Source organism: Heteronotia binoei, chromosome 18 (genome assembly GCF_032191835.1).
Source record: "Heteronotia binoei isolate CCM8104 ecotype False Entrance Well chromosome 18, APGP_CSIRO_Hbin_v1, whole genome shotgun sequence".
Classification (NCBI taxonomy): domain Eukaryota; kingdom Metazoa; phylum Chordata; class Lepidosauria; order Squamata; family Gekkonidae; genus Heteronotia; species Heteronotia binoei.
Genome location: NC_083240.1, coordinates 36133682 through 36150677, shown reverse-complemented (window position 1 = coordinate 36150677; position 16996 = coordinate 36133682). Strand labels below are relative to the sequence as shown.

The window sequence follows — 16996 nt, the reverse complement described above, 5'->3', positions numbered from 1 at the left end:
CCCCAGTGTGTGCTGGAAGAAAGGGCACCGGAAGTGGGGCTGTGACCAGGAGAGAGGGGCAGGAGTCTTCCAGCCCCACTGCCTGCTCCCCATGGAAGCCAGTGTGGCTGATGGTTTGTGCTTCCCAAGCAGAGAGAGAGAGAAAGAGAAGTTAAGCTGTGATGCACGAGAACCTGGGGAGAGAGGTGGTGGGAGAGAGAAGGGGGGGTGCAGGTTTCAGAAGGCAACCTTCCCCCACCCCTCCCCGCCCAAGGTGCTCAGCATGGTCATAGGAAAGTTTTGGCCCTGAGCTGCCAAGGCGAGGTACCCTGTGCTTACCACTTGCCCCATGTTTGGCGCGCCACGGAGCTCCTTTGGACCAGTACTTGGGCAGCGCTGGTGAAGACCTAGCAATGACAGGTGTTAGGCAGGGACCTGTTTTCTGAAAGGGGGGGAGGGGGGTAAGTGCACTTGGTGCTATAGGAGCCGGTGCAGGGGAAGGGGGGCGTCACACTAGCTGGGTGCCACCCATGCAAGACGATGCCCCTGTACTCTCCAGCGGCTGATCCAGAATCGCCCCTGCCTCCCGATTCTCCACTCAGGGTAATGGCTGCAGGTTAGTTAGCCAGGGTTAGTTCCATCTCTCTAGCGCCCTGAAAGGGGTTTTTGGCTAGAGACAGCAACCCTCCCACGACTTATCAATGACAGATTACAAATAATTAAATAACAGCATACATTCTGCTTCCTTGGAGGTTTTTCAACAGAGGCTAGGCAGCCATCTGACAGCAATGAGGATCCTTTGAATTTAGGGGGAGGTCTTTGTGAGTTTCCTGCATTGTGCAGGGGGTTGGACTAGATGACCCTGGAGGTGCCTTCCGACTCCGTGATTCTGACAGATGGCAAAGGGGAATCAGAACTGAATTTTAGAAAGGGGGCCCAAAGCCAACCACCTGGATTCATCGCCCTGTATGAACTATGCAGATACGTTGCCTTTTGTACACAATTTGTTCTACTTTTCCTGTCAGAAAGAGAAGCAGAAAAAAAATCACAGTACCGTGAAGTCCTGCCGAAATGGACTTCGGAGTCGGGAGCCCTGGAAATGGACTTGCCAGCCCTGTGTAATGAAGTGTCAACGGCCACCAAGAGAGGACGCCCAACTGGCCTTGGGACTGGAGGTGCCAGCTGGGAAATTCCTGGAGATTTGGGGGGTGGGGCCTGTGGAGGGGGCTTCAGCAGGGAAGCCGTTAATGGGAGGGGTGGCAGGCCGCAGGGGTCTTGTGCGCTGGGGTGTCCTGAGGAGAAGGGGGGGGGGAGAGGGATGTCATGGAGACTGACTTCCAAAGCAGCTGGTTTTCTCTCAGGGAGGAACTGATCTCCGTGACTTGGAGATCAGCTGTACTTCCTGGGGATCCCCAGGCACCACCTGTTGGTTGAGCAACCACAGAGAATCATGGCTGTAAGTAGATCAGAGAAAAACCCAAAGATACATAAGAACATAAGAGAAGCCATGTTGGGTCAGGCCAATGGCCCATCCAGTCCAACACTCTGTGTCACACAGTAGCCAAAAACCCCAGGTGCCATCAGGAGGTCCACCATTGGGACCAGGACATTAGAAATCCTCACACTGTTCCTCCCCCCCCCCCAAGCACCAAGAATACAGAGCATCACTGCCCCAGATACAGAGCTCCAAAGGTTTCTGTGAATATCCAGCCTCTATATAAAGCAATATATAATGAAGGAATTATAAATGATGTATTACAAATAATTAAATAACAGCATACATTCAAATCTTCCAAGATGTGCAGCAAGCATGAAAATCTTCGAAGCATCAGTCAGGGGTGTCAACATGCAGCCTGGGGGCTGAATCAGGTCTCCGAGCAACTAGCTGTTGTCTGCTTCCTTCTGCATAACAGCTTGCTTCGCAAGGCTTGCTCAATCGTACAGGAGCTACACAGCAAAACCCGTTTTCTCAATTGATTGAAACTCCTCCCTTGGGGAGGAAGGGGAGGGAGAGCTTGCTTTGCCAGGTGCTCTCAGTCACACAGCAGAGCAACTGAGTCAAGCCACTCTTCCTTGGCTGAAGAAGATATTGGATTTATATCCTGCCCTCCACTCCGAAGAGTCTCAGAGCGGCTCACAATCTCCTTTACCTTCCTCCCCCACAACAGACACCCTGTGAGGTGGGTGGGGCTGAGAGGACTCTCACAGCAGCTGCCCTTTCAAGGACAACCTCTGCCAGAGCTATGGCTGACCCAAGGCCATGCCAGCAGGTGCAAGTGGAGGAGTGGGGAATCAAACCCAGTTCTCCCAGATAAGAGTCCGCCCACTTAACCACTACACCAAATTGGCTCTCCCCCAGTCCCCTGGGGAAGGCAAGAAAGAGCCAGAGCTTCCTTTGCCCAGTTTCCTAGATCCCATGGGAGAAATACAAGGAAAGCACTTTTAAGACCAATGAGTGCTCATGTTTTAAGTATGTTTTATTTTAAGGGGTTTTTTTAATTAACTGTGTTTGTGTTCTTTATAAAGTTTTTATCTCTGCTACCTAATCTTAAATAGGTACACACATGGCGCAGCCTGACAAGGTCCCATTCATGTCAAATCTGGCTCTCATAACAAATGAATTCAACACCCCTACATTAGATGGTTGTGTTCTTGCTGTGCCCTGATATTTTTGAAAAAGCTAGACAAAGCTGAAGTGAAACGAGGAATCCAAGTACTGCCTTGTCGCTTAGAAGATTTTCATGCTTGCTGCACATCTTGGGAGGATTTTACTGGCCTTAGCCAGCTTATAGGAAATGGATTTGGATAGTTCCAGCATGAGTTTGCCGTTTGAATGTATGTAAAATTTATGGGTCCAATTTGTGCCATTTCTCTCTCTAGTGCTATGTTGTTAATTATTTGTATATCATCTATAATTCCTTCATTGTGCTTTGCATGTATTATATATTATTATATCAAAGGATATTATAGCATTGGAGAAAGTCCAGAAAAGGGCAACTAGAATGATTAAAGGGCTGGAACACTTTCCCTATGAAGAAAGGTTAAAATGCTTGGGGGGCTCTTTAGCTTGAAGAAACGTCGACTGCGGGGTGACGTGATAGAGGTTTACAAGATTATGCATGGGATGGAGAAAGTAGAGAAAGAAGTACTTTTCTCCCTTTCTCACAATACAAGAACTCGTGGGCATTCAATGAAATTGCTGAGCAGTCGGGTTAGAACGGATAAAAGGAAGTACTTCTTCACCCAAAGGGTGATTAACATGTGGAATTCATTGCCACAGGAGGTGGTGGCAGCTACAAGCATAGCCAGCTTCAAGAGGGGATTGGATAAAAATATGGAGCAGTGGTCCATCAGTGGCAATTAGCCACAGCATATTATTGGAACTGTCTGGGGCAGTGATGCTCTGTATTCTTGGTGCTTGGGGAGGGGGGCAACGTGGAAGGGCTTCTAGCCCCACTTGTGAACCTCCTTTCTTTTTTGGCCACTGTGTGACAGAATGTTGGACTAGATGGGCCATTGGCCTGATCCAACATGTCTTCTCTTATGTTCTTATTGAGGCGGGATATTCACAGAAACCTTTGGGTTTTTCTCCAAGCCACCTGGAGGTTGGCAACCCCACTTAGGGCTGTGACAGAGGGGTAGCCCTTCCCCGATGCACTTCCTCTATCCCTGAGCCCTGCAGGGCAGGCAGGTCAGTAGAACATCACCAGTACCATACCGACGCTCCAATGTTTCCTGCTACGGGGCTAGCAGTACCTACCAGGAGTGGCATCCAGGTCAGGAAACTGTCTTCAACCCCCTGCCCTCCTCTGTGCTGCAGCCTGATCCTCCCACCACTGGCTATCGATGCTTTTACAAGACCTTGAGAGCCATCTTTGAATTTCTTAACATCCTCTTTAAATCAGGTCTGGTTTCTGAGCTCCGAAGGGGCTTCACCTGCCCACATGCTTTCAAACGTATCATTGCAACCATAAGGACTAGAAGCCTTGTTCCCTTTTTTAACGCCGGTTGGCAATTTCCCCATCACGCTGCACTCCGTGCCTTTCCCTGCTGCTCAACGGAACTGCAGAAATACAATCTGTCTTGAGTGCGGAGGCAGGAGGCCAACCCACCCGGGTGGAAGATGAAACAGGCGCAGTCCATCTAGGCTCAGAGGGCTGCAGAGAGGGGGGGAAGTGGGGGTGCTTTCCACCCCCCTGCCTACTGTAAGGGCCCCCCCCACACACACAAGGGGCAAGATGGGTGGGAAGCCAGTCTAACTGAAAAGCTCAGGTTCATTAAGACTTACCCGCCTGCCTTTACCAAAGGTAGAGAGGGGGTATTAAATGGCTCAGTGTTTGGGGGGGGGGAGTGGAATGCATTTCGGTGTCTTCCCCCGCTCTCCCCTCCCCACCCTGATTCCCTGGTGAGCCCCCATGCTCTGTGCAATGGGCTGGCAGAGGGGGCAGGATCCAAGCACGCCTTCCCGACTGCAGTCTGGAAAAGACCTCCCCCCTGATGTTGCGATGTTCCCTCCCATCCCTCCGCCCCCCCCCCCAGCTTTTGTGCATTAGCTCTTCAAGTGGCTGTGGTGGTGGTGGCAGGGGAGGCACAGTCCATATGCTTTGGCAACCCTTGGAGTTTGTGCACGAGTGGCCCCCCCTCCCTCCCATGCACCAACGCAGGTTCGCTATTGTTCCGTGAGCGAGAGGCGCAGGATGCGTTCAAAGTCCTCTTCCTCCTGGCGCGAGCGCCGCTCCGCCTCTTCCTGCTCCTTCGCGGACAGCTCCATGGCCAAGCGCAGCTGTTCGGCGTAACTGGGGGGCACAGATTGGCTAGGTCCCTTGACCGCAGGGGGTGCCCGTGGCTGAGGGGTGGCAGGCCGCGGGGGTGGTGTGTGCTGGGGTGTCCTGAGGGGAGAAAGCGGAGAAGTATTTTCTTTTGCTTGGCTTTATTCCATAACACCATCGCTAACATGAGGGGCCAAGGGTCCACGAAGATTTGCAAAATAAATCGACAAGCAGCGTGCCTATTGGTTACATATTTGATTCTACCGGGCAGGTGGGGAAAAGGCCTCTTAAGTCTCCTAAACACTGGACATCTAGCCCTGCTTCTGGCTTGTGTTGGACATTTCACATGCTTAGCTACCCTAACCCTGGTGATGCCGGCTAGCCCAGGGGTGGCCAAACTTGCTTAATGTAAGAGACACACAGAATAAACGTCAGATGTTTGAGAGCTACAAACGTCAGATGTTTGCGAGTGGAAGGAAGGAAGGAAGGGAGGAAGAGGTGGAAAGAAAGCAACTTTAACTTTAAATACTTTCTTCAATTTGACCGATGGGGTGGTGGGGGCTTTGAGAGCCACATAATATGTGTGAAAGAGACACATGTGGCTCCCAAGCCACAGTTTGCCCACCCCTGGGCTAGCCTGATTCCAGAAGCTAAGCAGGATCAACCCAGGTTTGTACTTGGATGGTGTCATGATCCTGGGCCTAGCGAGGCCTGCAGGCCCCAGGAAAGCCTGCTTAGGAGTTACTGGGAAAAGCCTACATCTCCCAGGATCCCCTCTGTCCCTCTGATTGGGTAGTGAGGGTTTTGGAGGGAAACAGGCCCTGAGTGGGGTGGGGCCTGGGAAGAGAATATAAAGGCCAAGCCCAGGAAGTGGGTGTTCTCTCCCTGGAAGGCTTAGCTGGAGGCAGGCTGTCGCCTGGAGAGCTGGAAGCAAAGGGAAAGGCCCTTACCCAAGGGGGGTAAGTGTAGTATTAGAGAAGGGACTGTAGAGATAAATGCGTTAGGGCATTTGTTTATTTTCCCTTCACCCTTTTACTGGTGAATGCACCTTGTTAATTTATATTGCACTGGAATAAACCTTTTTGTTGTTGTTCACTCTGCCTGGTCCTCACGCCCATTATTTGGCCTAGCTAAGGGAGGCCTGAAGGGCTTGGGACGACACTCTGGGCCTTCTCAAGGGGAACCCTTAACCCAGAGTGGTGGCAACAATTTGGTAAGACCCCTCTGAGTTGTAACAGATGGGAAACCTGCAAGGAATCCCAGGGTTGGTCAACATAGGCAGCCAATGGCAAACTTGCTTTTTCCAGTTGAATTCTGACTCTGATCCCAACAAACTGTGCGGGATGGTGGTGGAAGCGCCGTCAAGTCAAAGCCAACTTGTGGCCATTCCTCTTGGGGTTTTCAAGGCACCAGACTTTCAGAGGTGGTTGACCATTGCCGGCTCTGAACTGCCACCCTGGGCTTGCATGGGGGCCTCCCAGCCAAGTACGAACCAGGGCCGGCCCTGCTTAGCTTCCGAGATCTGATGAGACCTGATGATTGGCCTGGGCCAGCCTAGACTCTGTTTTTTCACCCAATTAGGGGACAGGAGCCTTGCATGCTGGGAAACAAGAGTGCCTACAGGTGAGGCTTCCCAGCCTCTGAAACTAAATTGGGCCACGGAAACGTCTAAGAAGAAAGAACTTCTATTTCAAAAGCCTGCAGCATAAGAACCTAAGAGAAGCCATGTTGGATCAGGACAATGGCCCATCCAGTCCAACACTCTGTGTCACACAGTGGCCAAAAAAACCAGGTGCCATCAGGAGGTCCACCAGTGGGGCCAGAGCAGTAGAAGCCCCCGCACTGTTGCCCCTCCTAAGCACCAAGAATACAGAGCATCACTACCCCAGACATAAGAGAAGTCATACTGGATCAGGCCAATGGCCCATCCAGTCCAACATTCTGTGTCACACAGTGACCAAAATCCAGGTGCCATCAGGTCCACCAGAGGGGCCAGGACACTAGAAGCCCTCCCACTGTTGCCCCCCCCCCCCAAGCACCAAGAATACAGAGCATCACTTGCCCCAGATAGAGAGTTCCATCAATACGCTGTGGCTAATAGCCACTGATGGATTTCTGCTCCAGATGTTTATCCAGCACTTGTGAAATGATGACTTACATTGCAGGACAAGCTTTTTGCAGCTTGAGTCCACAATGGCTGTAATACATTGATTTTTCAGCCCAAGAGGCACTCAAAAGTTTTTGCTCTGACACACTAACCTGGAAGGCTCCGGTAGCCTGTGAAAAATCCCCCCCCCCTCCCCACCCAGAGGGTGCAGAGCAGGCAATGGTCAAATAGGGAGTAAAAAGTTGCAAGTTCTTCGGCGTTGGACTCACCTGTCCCCTTTGCTCCCCTCCTGGGAGGCAGGGTGAGTGCCTGGTTTGCTGTTAGTCAGTGCTTCCCAAATAGTAACCTGCAGGGGGCCAGAAAGACAGGAGGTAGAAACAAGCAGATACGCTCCCTAGCGACTGGGGCAGCCAGGCCTCAAGCCCTGCTCCAGGGGCACTTCCAGTACGCACCTCCTCCTCCTGGCCTGCTGCAAGCCTCCTCTTAGCTGAAGGTCTGGGCTGCACGGCCTCACACCAGGGCAGCTCACTCGTCCCTCTAGCAGGGCAGCGTCTCAACGGAGCACCTGCCCTGGTCTTCCCCAGCCAAGCCATTCAGAGCATGCGTTCTAACTGGAAGCGGCTGGGATTTGAACCCAGGCCCTGCTGGCGAAAACGTGTGGGTGCTCTGCCGCTGAGCCGCGAACCCTCTCCTGAGGTTCAGTTTCTGAGCACGCTCAGAGCCGCCTTAAACTGAATCAGACCATCAGTCCATCCAGCTCAGTATTGTCTGCTCGGACTGGCAGCCGCTCTACAAGGTCTCAGGCAGAGGTCTCTCCCATCACCTGGTCCCTTTAACTGGAGACGGAACCGGGGAGCTTCTGCACGCAAAGCAGAGGCTCTTCCACTGAGCCAGCTCCCCTCCCCAATCAGCCACGGCGGAAGCAGAAAGGTCTGCCGGTGCCCACCTGATCGTATTCGCTCCCAGCTTCTAGCAGGCTTTGCTGGATGGCAAATTGCAGCAGGTCGTCGTCGTCCTCGCGCAAGGGCTCCGGGTGGCTCCCCACCATGCTGTAGCCTCGTGGGGCCTCGAACAAGGAGGGATCCATGTCGAAGCACCGGCAAGAGCCTGGGGAATGAGGGGGGGGGGAACCACAATATACGTTTGCCGCAGCAAGAGGAAAGGAATTCTGGGCCTGACCCTGAAAATCTCAAAGCCTCACCCCCTCCTGCCCCAGGGTGGACCTTGCAGAGCTGGATCAAAACACAGAGGAGGGCTACTGAGATGACACACAGACTGGGGAAGGCATCCACACCTTACCTGTGAGCTAATATAGGTGCTTTTCTGGCCACCGTTTGGAACAGAATGTCGAGCCAGGGTGGCTCTTCAACATGAGCCAGTAAGGGAAGGCTTAACATCTTAATCCGTTGTGCTTAATTGCAACCTTTCGAACACACTTCTGTATAGTCTAATACTCAGTGCACAGAAAGTATGTTGCATATCTGGGGTGGCCAAACCGTGGCTCAGGAGTGGCTCTTTCACACATTTTGTGCGGTTCTTGAAGCTCCCACTGCCCTGTTGGCTGGTGGCTTGGAGAATGCATGTAAAGTTAAAGTTGCTTTCTTTCTACCTCTACCTCCCCCATCTATCTTCCTCCCTTCCCTCCCTTCTCTCAAACATCTGACATTACTGTAATGCGGTTCTCAGACATGTAATGTTTATTCTATGGCTCATGTTAAGCAGGTTTGGCCACCCCTGTTGTATACAATTCATTTCCTTTTAGCTTCCGTACTTGTATTTGCATAAGAAGAGTCCAGGAAATCCCAGCTTCCTCCCGCCTTTGGGCATGCTTAACCCTTTGCAGAGAAGCTCTGTGTCCCAGATTTCCCCCACCACCACCACCACTACCACTCTTGTTTCCCCACCCACCAAGGGAGCTGGAGCTGCTGATGCTGGACCGGTCGCTGCCAGGGGAGGGGGCGTCGCTGCCGGGGCTGCCGGTGCCACGAACAGAGACCACTGGTTCATCACAGCCATTGAGGTTCCCGAAAGTGATGCGGGCGTTGAGGATGTGGAAGATGGGGATTTCTGGGGGCAGAAGGAAGAGAAAGAGAGAGGTGGAAGGGCAGAGGCTGTTGCAGTGACTATTGGCCCCTGAGACAACTGAATTCCTTTCCCTCCAGGATGATGCTGATGATGATATTGGATTTAAATCCCGCCCTCCACTCCGAATCTCAGAGACTCAGAGCGGCTCACAATCTCCTTTATCTTCCTTCCCCATAACAGACACCCCGTGAGGTGGGTGGGGCTGAGAGGGCACTCACAGCAGCTCCCCTTTCAAGGACAACTCCTGCAAGAGCTCTGGCTGACCCAAGGCCATTCCAGCAGGTGCAAGTGGAGGAGTGGGGAATCAAACCCGGTTCTCCCAGATAAAAGTCCGCACACTTAACCGCTTACACCAAACTAGCTCTCAACTGGATCAGTGCTTGCGATCATAGAGTCCTCAAGTCCAACCCCCTGCACAATGAAGGAAATTCACAACTACCTCCACCCTCCATGCACCCTGAGTGGCCCGTTTCATGCCTAGAAGATGGGGAAACACCTCCAGGATCCCTGGCCAAACTGGCCTGGAGAAAAATTGCTGCCTGACCCTGAAGCGGCAGTCAGTATTTCCCTGGACGTGTAAGAAGGGGTCATGAGAACTAAGCACTGATGCAACCCTTCCCGCCTTCCTTCTCATGATCTGCCTAAGTTCACAGAATCAGCACAGCTGTCAGATGGCCCTCAAGTCTCTGTTTAAAAACCTCCAAAGAAGGAGAGCCCACCAAGGAAGCCTGCTCCAACTGAGGAACTGCTCTGTCAGGAAGTTCTTCCTAATGTTTAATCAAAAACTTCTGATTTAATTTCATTCCACTGGTTCTGGTCTGCCCTTCTGGGGCAACAGAAAACAACTCAGCACCATCCTCTAGAGCAGGGGTGGCCAACGGCAGCTCTTCAGATGTTTTTTTTTGCCTACAGCTCCCATCAGCCCCAGCCATTGGCCATGCTGGCTGGGGCTGATGGGAGTTGTAGGCAAAAAAAACATCTGGAGAGCTACCGTTGGCCACCCCTGCTCTATAGGAAAGTCCTACAAGTACCTGAATATGGCTGTCACGCCACTTCTTTGTCGTCTCCTCTCTAGGTTAAACATAAGGCAGTCTGTGCTATAAACACAAACCAATCTAGCAACTGTTCCCAGCTGTAAAACTATAAAAAGTGGGGCACTATCCCCATATTGTTAGACACTAGCCCCTTTCTCCCAAGCATCCCCACAAGCTTCGGGAGGGTGGGTCTAGGGCAATGTTCCCTCTAAGCTGCAGAGTCTTGTGAGCAAAAATTCTGCTTTGTGAGCTACCGGCATGAAAGTTGTGAGCCGTTGCATCAATTAGTTTGCTCTGGGGCGAAGACAAAAATCTGTGAGCTGGAAGCGAAAAATCTGTGAGCTGGAAGCGAAAAATCTGTGAGCTAGTTCCTGCTAACTCGGCTTAGAGGGAACATTGGTCGAGGGATCCAGTTCAAAAAGCTTCCCTACCCAAACTGTAATGGTCAGAATTCCTTGGTTTCAACTCTTGTATAAATCTGTAGTACAATCTTTCGAGGGTATCTTAACAAAACATTTCCATTGTACTTGCTGAAAACCACAATGCCCGTAAACCTTTGCAGGGGGAGCCAGTTGGAGTTAAAGGTATATCAAGAATGCCAGGAGAGGGCAGAGAAGCTTGTGTGGGAATCCACATCCCTATGCAGTGTAGGCAGTTGCCAACCTCCAGGTGGTACCTGGAGATCTGATACTACAATGGCTCTCCAAAGATCAGTTCGCCTGGAGAAAATGGCTGCTTTGGCGGGTGGGCTCTATGGCATTATATCCTGCTGAAGTCCCTCCCCTCCCCAAACCCCACCCTCCAAATCTCCAGGTATTTCCCAGCCCAGAACTGGGAACCTTCGTAGCCGGTGTGCGCCGGACTCCTCACCGATCTTGACAGGGAAGCCTGGAGGCAGCCGCAGGGTGATGAAGTCCCGGAGCTTGGCAAAGAGAGCGTTGCTGATAGCCATCAAGTCGATGATGGGGGCGACCTGCTCGGCCAACGACAGCGGGTGGTCCTCACACAACCACAGCTTGGCTTTGAACCTGAGGCCGAGGAGACGGTGAGTCGGCGCTGCCAGTCCTGGCCCAGCAGTTCCTCCCCATCCCTCCCCTCCCCTCCCCGCCTCACTTCTGCGTCTTGGTGGTCAGCTCGATGGGCCTCCCCATGTCCCGGCTCCCCAGCTCAAAACTGGGGTTGAAGTATTCCTCTGGCGTGATGGCGGTGGGGTTGGCCGGGCTCAGGGTTTGCGTGATGAGGGCCTGGAAAAGGACAGAAGCAAGCTTCAGGTGAGGCCTCCCCAGTGGCCTCAGCCTGAGCAGAGGGGGGGAAATGGAGGGCAGGCTTGGGGGTAATCCAGTCTCATTTATTTAGGGGAACTGAATTTAATTTAATTTATTCGATTTATAGTCCGCCCTCCCTGCCGAAGCAGGCTCTTATGTTCTTATGCAGGAAGTGGTGGCAGCTACAAGCATAGACGGCTTCAACAGGGGATTGGACAAACATATGGAGCAGAGGTCCATCAATGGATAAACGGAAGAACCGATAAAAGGAAGTACTTCTTCACCCAAAGGGTGATTAACACATGGAATTCACTGCCACAGGAGGTGGTGGCGGCTACAAGCATAGACGGCTTCAAGAGGGGATTGGATAAACATATGGAGCAGAGGTCCATCAATGGATAAACGGAAGAACCGATAAAAGGAAGTACTTCTTCACCCAAAGGGTGATTAACACAAGGAATTCACTGCCACAGGAGGTGGTGGCGGCTACAAGCATAGACGGCTTCAAGAGGGGATTGGATAAACATATGGAGCAGAGGTCCATCAATGGATAAACGGAAGAACCGATAAAAGGAAGTACTTCTTCACCCAAAGGGTGATTAACACATGGAATTCACTGCCACAGGAGGTGGCGGCGGCTACAAGCATAGATGGCTTCAAGAGGGGATTGGATAAGCATATGGAGCAGAGGTCCATCAGTGGTTCTTAGCCACAGCTTATCGTTGGAACTCTGTCTGGGGCAGCGATGCTCTGTATTCTTGGTACTGTCCTGGCCCCACTGATGGACCTCCTGATGGCTCCTGGTTTTTTGGCCACTGTTTGACACAGAGTGTTGGACTGAATGAGCCATTGGCCTGATCCAGCATGGCTTCTCTTATGTCCTAATGGCTATTAGCCACAAGGCAGAGATGGAACACTGCGTCTGGGGCAGTGATGCTCTGTATTCTTGGTGCTTGGGGGCCACGGTGGGAGGGCTGCTGGAGTTCTGGCCCCAGTGGTGGACCTCCTGATGGCACCTGATTGGCCATCGTGTGACACAGAGCGTTGGACTGGATGGGTGGCCCGACCCAACAGGGCTTCTCTTATGTTCTTAGAGAGTACCAGTCCTGCCATGGGGCAAGATTTGAGGAAGCATTAAAGGGTAGGAGATGGAGAGCGCTGAAATTAACCCTGCTGAAACAGTCCACAGCCTTTCAGTTCTATAGAGGGATTGGAGGGAATCCCCAATCCTAGCAAACTGGGTGCATATCGATGGGGGAAGGGCCCTTTGAAGCTCCATGGCATCTTCCCTCCCCACCCCGCAGTGAGCTTCCTCTAAGTCCCATCCCTTGATGAAGCAACTAGGGCACCCCCCAACATCACTCACCCCGTTGTTGGGGCCCACGTGTTGTTCGGCAATGCCCAGGAATGACTGGAGGGGAGTTTTGCTGCCTGCAGGAGACAGAGAAGTATGAGCATGCGTGCCAATGGAAGGAATGCATGTTATAAGAAGAACTGCAGATTTATACCCTGCCCTTCACTCTGAATCAAAGTCTCAGAGCGGCTCACAATCTCCTTTATCTTCCTCCCCCACAACAGACACCCTGTGAAGTAGGTGGGGCTGAGAGAGCTCTCCCAGAAGCTTCCCTTTCAAGGACAACTCCTACAAGAGCTATGGCTGACCCAAGGCCGTTCCAGCAGCTGCAAGTGGAGGAGTGGGGAATCAAACTCGGTTCTCCCAGATAAGAGTCCGCACACTTAACCACTACACCAAACTGGCTCTCTTCACCCAGACCCAAGCCCTGACAAGGGGCTGTCCTGTGGGTCTTTGTACCTGGGAAGATGCAATTAAAATTGCTTGGAGGGAGGGACAGGGCCGCCCCCACCTGTCTTGCTACTCTCAGTAGCTGCAGCTCACGGCTGCCCTATTGCTGCATGCAATATCTGTGTGCATGACCATCAGACCCACAGAAATGTGACCACTGCGGGTTGGGGAGAAGTTCTGCAGGCTGGGAATGTATACATCTATTAATATACCATTGAGAGAACCATGGATCGAACCGCTAGGAGTTCCCTCATCACCAAGGCGGCTCCTATTTCAGCAATTGGCAGGGCTGTGCAAATCGGCCACTTTGTGGTTGGTCTCGTCGCAAACCCCGCTTCCGTTCTTGCCGCTGGCCTCCCTAGATCGGTGTGCTTCTTTTAGGGCATTTCAGTGCATTTGGAGGCAAAACCAATCATCAATTTTGCCTGTACAATTGCTATTAAATACATTACTGTGGTTCAGGGTGAGAGACCAACGGTTTTGTCCTGAGCAGGGAGAAGCCACGATGGAAACCCAGAAGGCAAACTGAACAGGAGGGTCACGGATTGTTATTCCATCGTTTGCATTTTGTGTCTTTCCACCTGCTTCCGATGGGGGTGATGTGTTATTTGAGGACCAGATCCCAGGCAGGTGTGTGGAAGAGAAGAGAGAGTACCTTTGATCTTCCCTTTGTGCTGCTCTGAAAGATGTTCGGTTCGCGTCCGGGTGATAAGCTCTACGTTGGAAGCCCCATAAACCTGCAGAGGGATAGGAAACACCACCAGATGTAACCGTAGGCCCTGGCCTCTCCCACCTTCTCAAATAGGTTCCCTGCACCCATGACACTTCATGTCAGTTTCAAGCTTCTAGTCTTCGGTATTGAGGCTCTCCTCCTTTCAGCCTCTCAGTCCTTCGACATCTCTTTTTCACTCCCTCCATTCCCTGCCTAATCTCCTGCTGTTTCTTAGCAGGTGCCTCCCCTCCCCACCCACACCTCTCACCTTGGCCTCGTACCCATTCACCACCTCCGTCTTCTCACTCCTCCAGCCCAAGATACCCGTCTTGTTCCTGGCAAAAAACCAGCATGAGATGAGCTTAGCGGGGGATGAATGATCAGGCCACAGTTCACTGGGCTGTTGGAAGAGGGAATGAGGGCCAAAACCCCCACTAAGGTGAAATGGATGGGGATGCTTGGCAGAGGTCCAAGCAATGTTCCCTCTAAGCTGCAGTCTTGTGAGCAAAGATTCTACTTTGTGAGCTCCTGGTATTAAAGTTGTGAGTTACTGGCAGTAAAGCTGTGAGCTCCTGGTATTAAAGTTGTGAGCTACTGCATAAATTATTGTGCTCTGGGGCCATCCTTCCTGAACTAAGACAAAAATGTGTGAGCTGGAGGCTAAAAATCTGTGAGCTAGCTCAGCTTAGAGGGAACACTGGTCCCAAGATGCCAGCGCTCCTCCAAGGCAGAAGCTGTTCTGCTTTCAATGCAGAGCCTCCTTTTTATCTGATGGGATAACTCCTACTTTGGCAGGAGATTCCTGGGCCATCCTCCACCCCTGTGGCCTAAAGAGGGTAAGCAAAGCTGGGGACGCAGCAGGTCCATTTCTCACTTTGCTCCTTCTGCTGCTTTCCTTTCCTTGCGCCTGTTTGGACTCGTTCAGCGTCTCTCTCTCTCTCTCTCGTGGCCTGCGCAATGCAACTCTTCACATCTTCCACTGGCCTCCCACCCCCTCCCAAATCTTGCACAAATGCCTTCCATTTAAAGCTCCTATCATGATATTTGCTGTGCTGTGAGACAGAGGCCTAGTGGGTCTAGGGAGCCTGTGAGGCCTGTGTCGCAGTAGGGAGAGGCAGTCTACAATCCCTAGAATGCTTGGCGTTGGTTTTAGCCAATCGGCACCCAAGTAGGCTCTGAGGGGAATTGCTTAAAAGCTCTCTCAGGAAACAAACGCTGTTCTTTCCTTCTAAGAGGTCAAGCAGGCAGGACAGCTGCTGTTGAGGAGGAAGGCACCTTTAAGACCAACCAAGTTTTATTCAGAATGTAAGCTTTCGTATTCATACATACTTCTTCAGATGAGGGAATGGGGTACGGTGAGCAGAACTACATATAGCTCCTGGGTGATACAAAAGTTACACTCTTAACCCACCAGCTATATGTAGTTCTGCTCACTGCACCCCATTCCCTCGTCTGAAGAAGTATGCATGAATACGAAAACTTATATTTTGAATAAAACAGTGTTGGTCTTAAAGGTGCTACTGGACTCCAATTTTGTTCTATTGCTTCAGACCAACTCAGTTGCCCACCTGGATCTATCTGAGGGAGAGTGAGCAGGCCAAGGCCTGGTGGCCTAACAGACTAGGGACAGGTCCAGGTGGGCAGCCGTGTTGGTCTGAAGCAGTAAAACAAAGCAGGAGTCAAGTCGCACCTTTAAGACCAACGAAGTTTTATTCAGAATGTAAGCTTTTGTGTGCAAGAAGCACACTTCATCAGACGATAGTACGGAATGGCAAGCAGTCCTAAATATAGAGAAAGTGGGCAGTGAGTTAGTATGCAAAAGTCATGGAAATGTTTTTCAGCAGATTAAAAGGATCACAAGTTGGGGTCTGGTGATTGTTGAGTTTGTGTTGACTGAGCTGAGACAACAAGAAGGCAATATAAGTTGGAATAGCAGATTGATGTCTATGACATTAAGGTATCCTAGGTGTGACTTCACACCCAGAATACCTTAATGACATAGACATCAATCTGTATCACACAGTGGACGAAAAACCCAGGTGCCATCATGAGGTCCACCAGAAGGCCAGGACACTAGAAGCCCTACCATTGTTGGTCCTTCCCCCCAAGCACCAAGAATACAGAGCATCACTTGCCCCAGATAGAGAGTTCCATCTATACCATGTGGCTAATAGCCACTGATGACCCTGTCCTGCCCTCCCCTCCCCTCCTACTGAGGTCTTCCCCCTGTCCTTGTCTAGGTTCACACTGCAAGCTGTCTAGAATGGGGGCTGCTCTTCAATTCCCATCATTGCTAAAGCAGCTTAGGCTTTGGTGGCTGGACAGAGTGAATCACAGGCACTGTTTTCCAAGTACTCTTTATGCCAGGGATGTCAACTTCAGTCTGGGGGCCAAATCAGGCCCCTGGAGAGCTCCTGTCAGGCCCACGAGCAACTCACTGTTGTCTGCTTCCTTCTCCCTCTCTTGCTTCCTTCTGCATCACAACTTGCTTTGCCAGGCTTGCTCAATCGCACAGGAGCGACAGAGCAAAGCTCCTCCCTTGGGGAGGAAGCAGGGGAAGGAGAGCTAGCTTTGCCAGGCTCTCTCAGTTGCACAGCAGAGCTACTGAGCCAAGCCTCTCTTCCTTCTATTGGCTGAGGCTCAACAAGTCGGTGAGGTGGATTAGGCTGAGTGTGCGCGTTTGTCTGTGTTCTTTATAAAGTTTATATCTCCCCTACCTGGAAATACATTTTATGACACACATGGCCTGGCCCAACAAGGTGAAGATCCAGCCCTCATAACAAATGTCCGACATCCCTGCTCTATGTTGTTTACTTTAAACATGTTGCAGGGCTGAATTGCCTGCCTCAAATGCAGACAACGGAGATGCTTCCCGGAGCAGAGATCTGCTGCACCCAGTTCCTCATGAGAATTGGAATGATGGGCCAAGACCTCAGCCTGGGCCAAGACCTCAGCCACACACCTTTCAAATGCAATGTTGCGAGTGTCCAGCTGGGTAGTGACCACAGGAGCCGTCAGCCGGCCCATCACCTGCTCTTCTGTCGGCTGGACTGTGGCCAAAAGCCCCTCTTGGTCATTGGCAGCGAGAGCCAGAGTCTCCGAGTAGACCACTTGCCGGTCGTGGTCGATTTCCATCACCACCGCACTGGTATCTGCCAGGAAAGAGAGAGGGAAATTAGGCATGGCCTCAGCACAGGCAGAGAAAGATGTACTTCTCTCCCTTTCACGCAATACAAGAACT

At 51.7% G+C, this 16996-nt stretch overlaps 2 protein-coding genes across 2 annotated transcripts in view; both read right to left on the bottom strand.

Annotated features, from left to right (window-relative positions):
• Positions 1–4003, bottom strand: part of LOC132586833 (ankyrin repeat domain-containing protein 13B-like) — a 23551-nt gene extending 19548 nt beyond the window's left edge. Inside the window, exon 1 of the mRNA XM_060258966.1 lies at positions 3916–4003. Coding sequence (XP_060114949.1) covers positions 3916–4003 — 88 coding nt within the window. The remainder of the gene's footprint in view (positions 1–3915) is intronic.
• Positions 4004–4539: 536 nt separating this feature from the next.
• Positions 4540–16996, bottom strand: part of ANKRD13B (ankyrin repeat domain 13B) — a 37874-nt gene continuing 25417 nt past the window's right edge. Inside the window, exons 6-15 of the mRNA XM_060259424.1 lie at positions 16718–16907; positions 14024–14090; positions 13699–13780; positions 12606–12670; positions 11088–11218; positions 10845–11002; positions 8764–8922; positions 7802–7962; positions 7125–7201; positions 4540–4868 (exon numbers count right to left, since the gene is read on the bottom strand). Of these exons, the coding sequence (XP_060115407.1) occupies positions 4649–4868; positions 7125–7201; positions 7802–7962; positions 8764–8922; positions 10845–11002; positions 11088–11218; positions 12606–12670; positions 13699–13780; positions 14024–14090; positions 16718–16907 (1310 nt within the window). The 3' untranslated portion in view covers positions 4540–4648. The remainder of the gene's footprint in view (positions 4869–7124; positions 7202–7801; positions 7963–8763; positions 8923–10844; positions 11003–11087; positions 11219–12605; positions 12671–13698; positions 13781–14023; positions 14091–16717; positions 16908–16996) is intronic.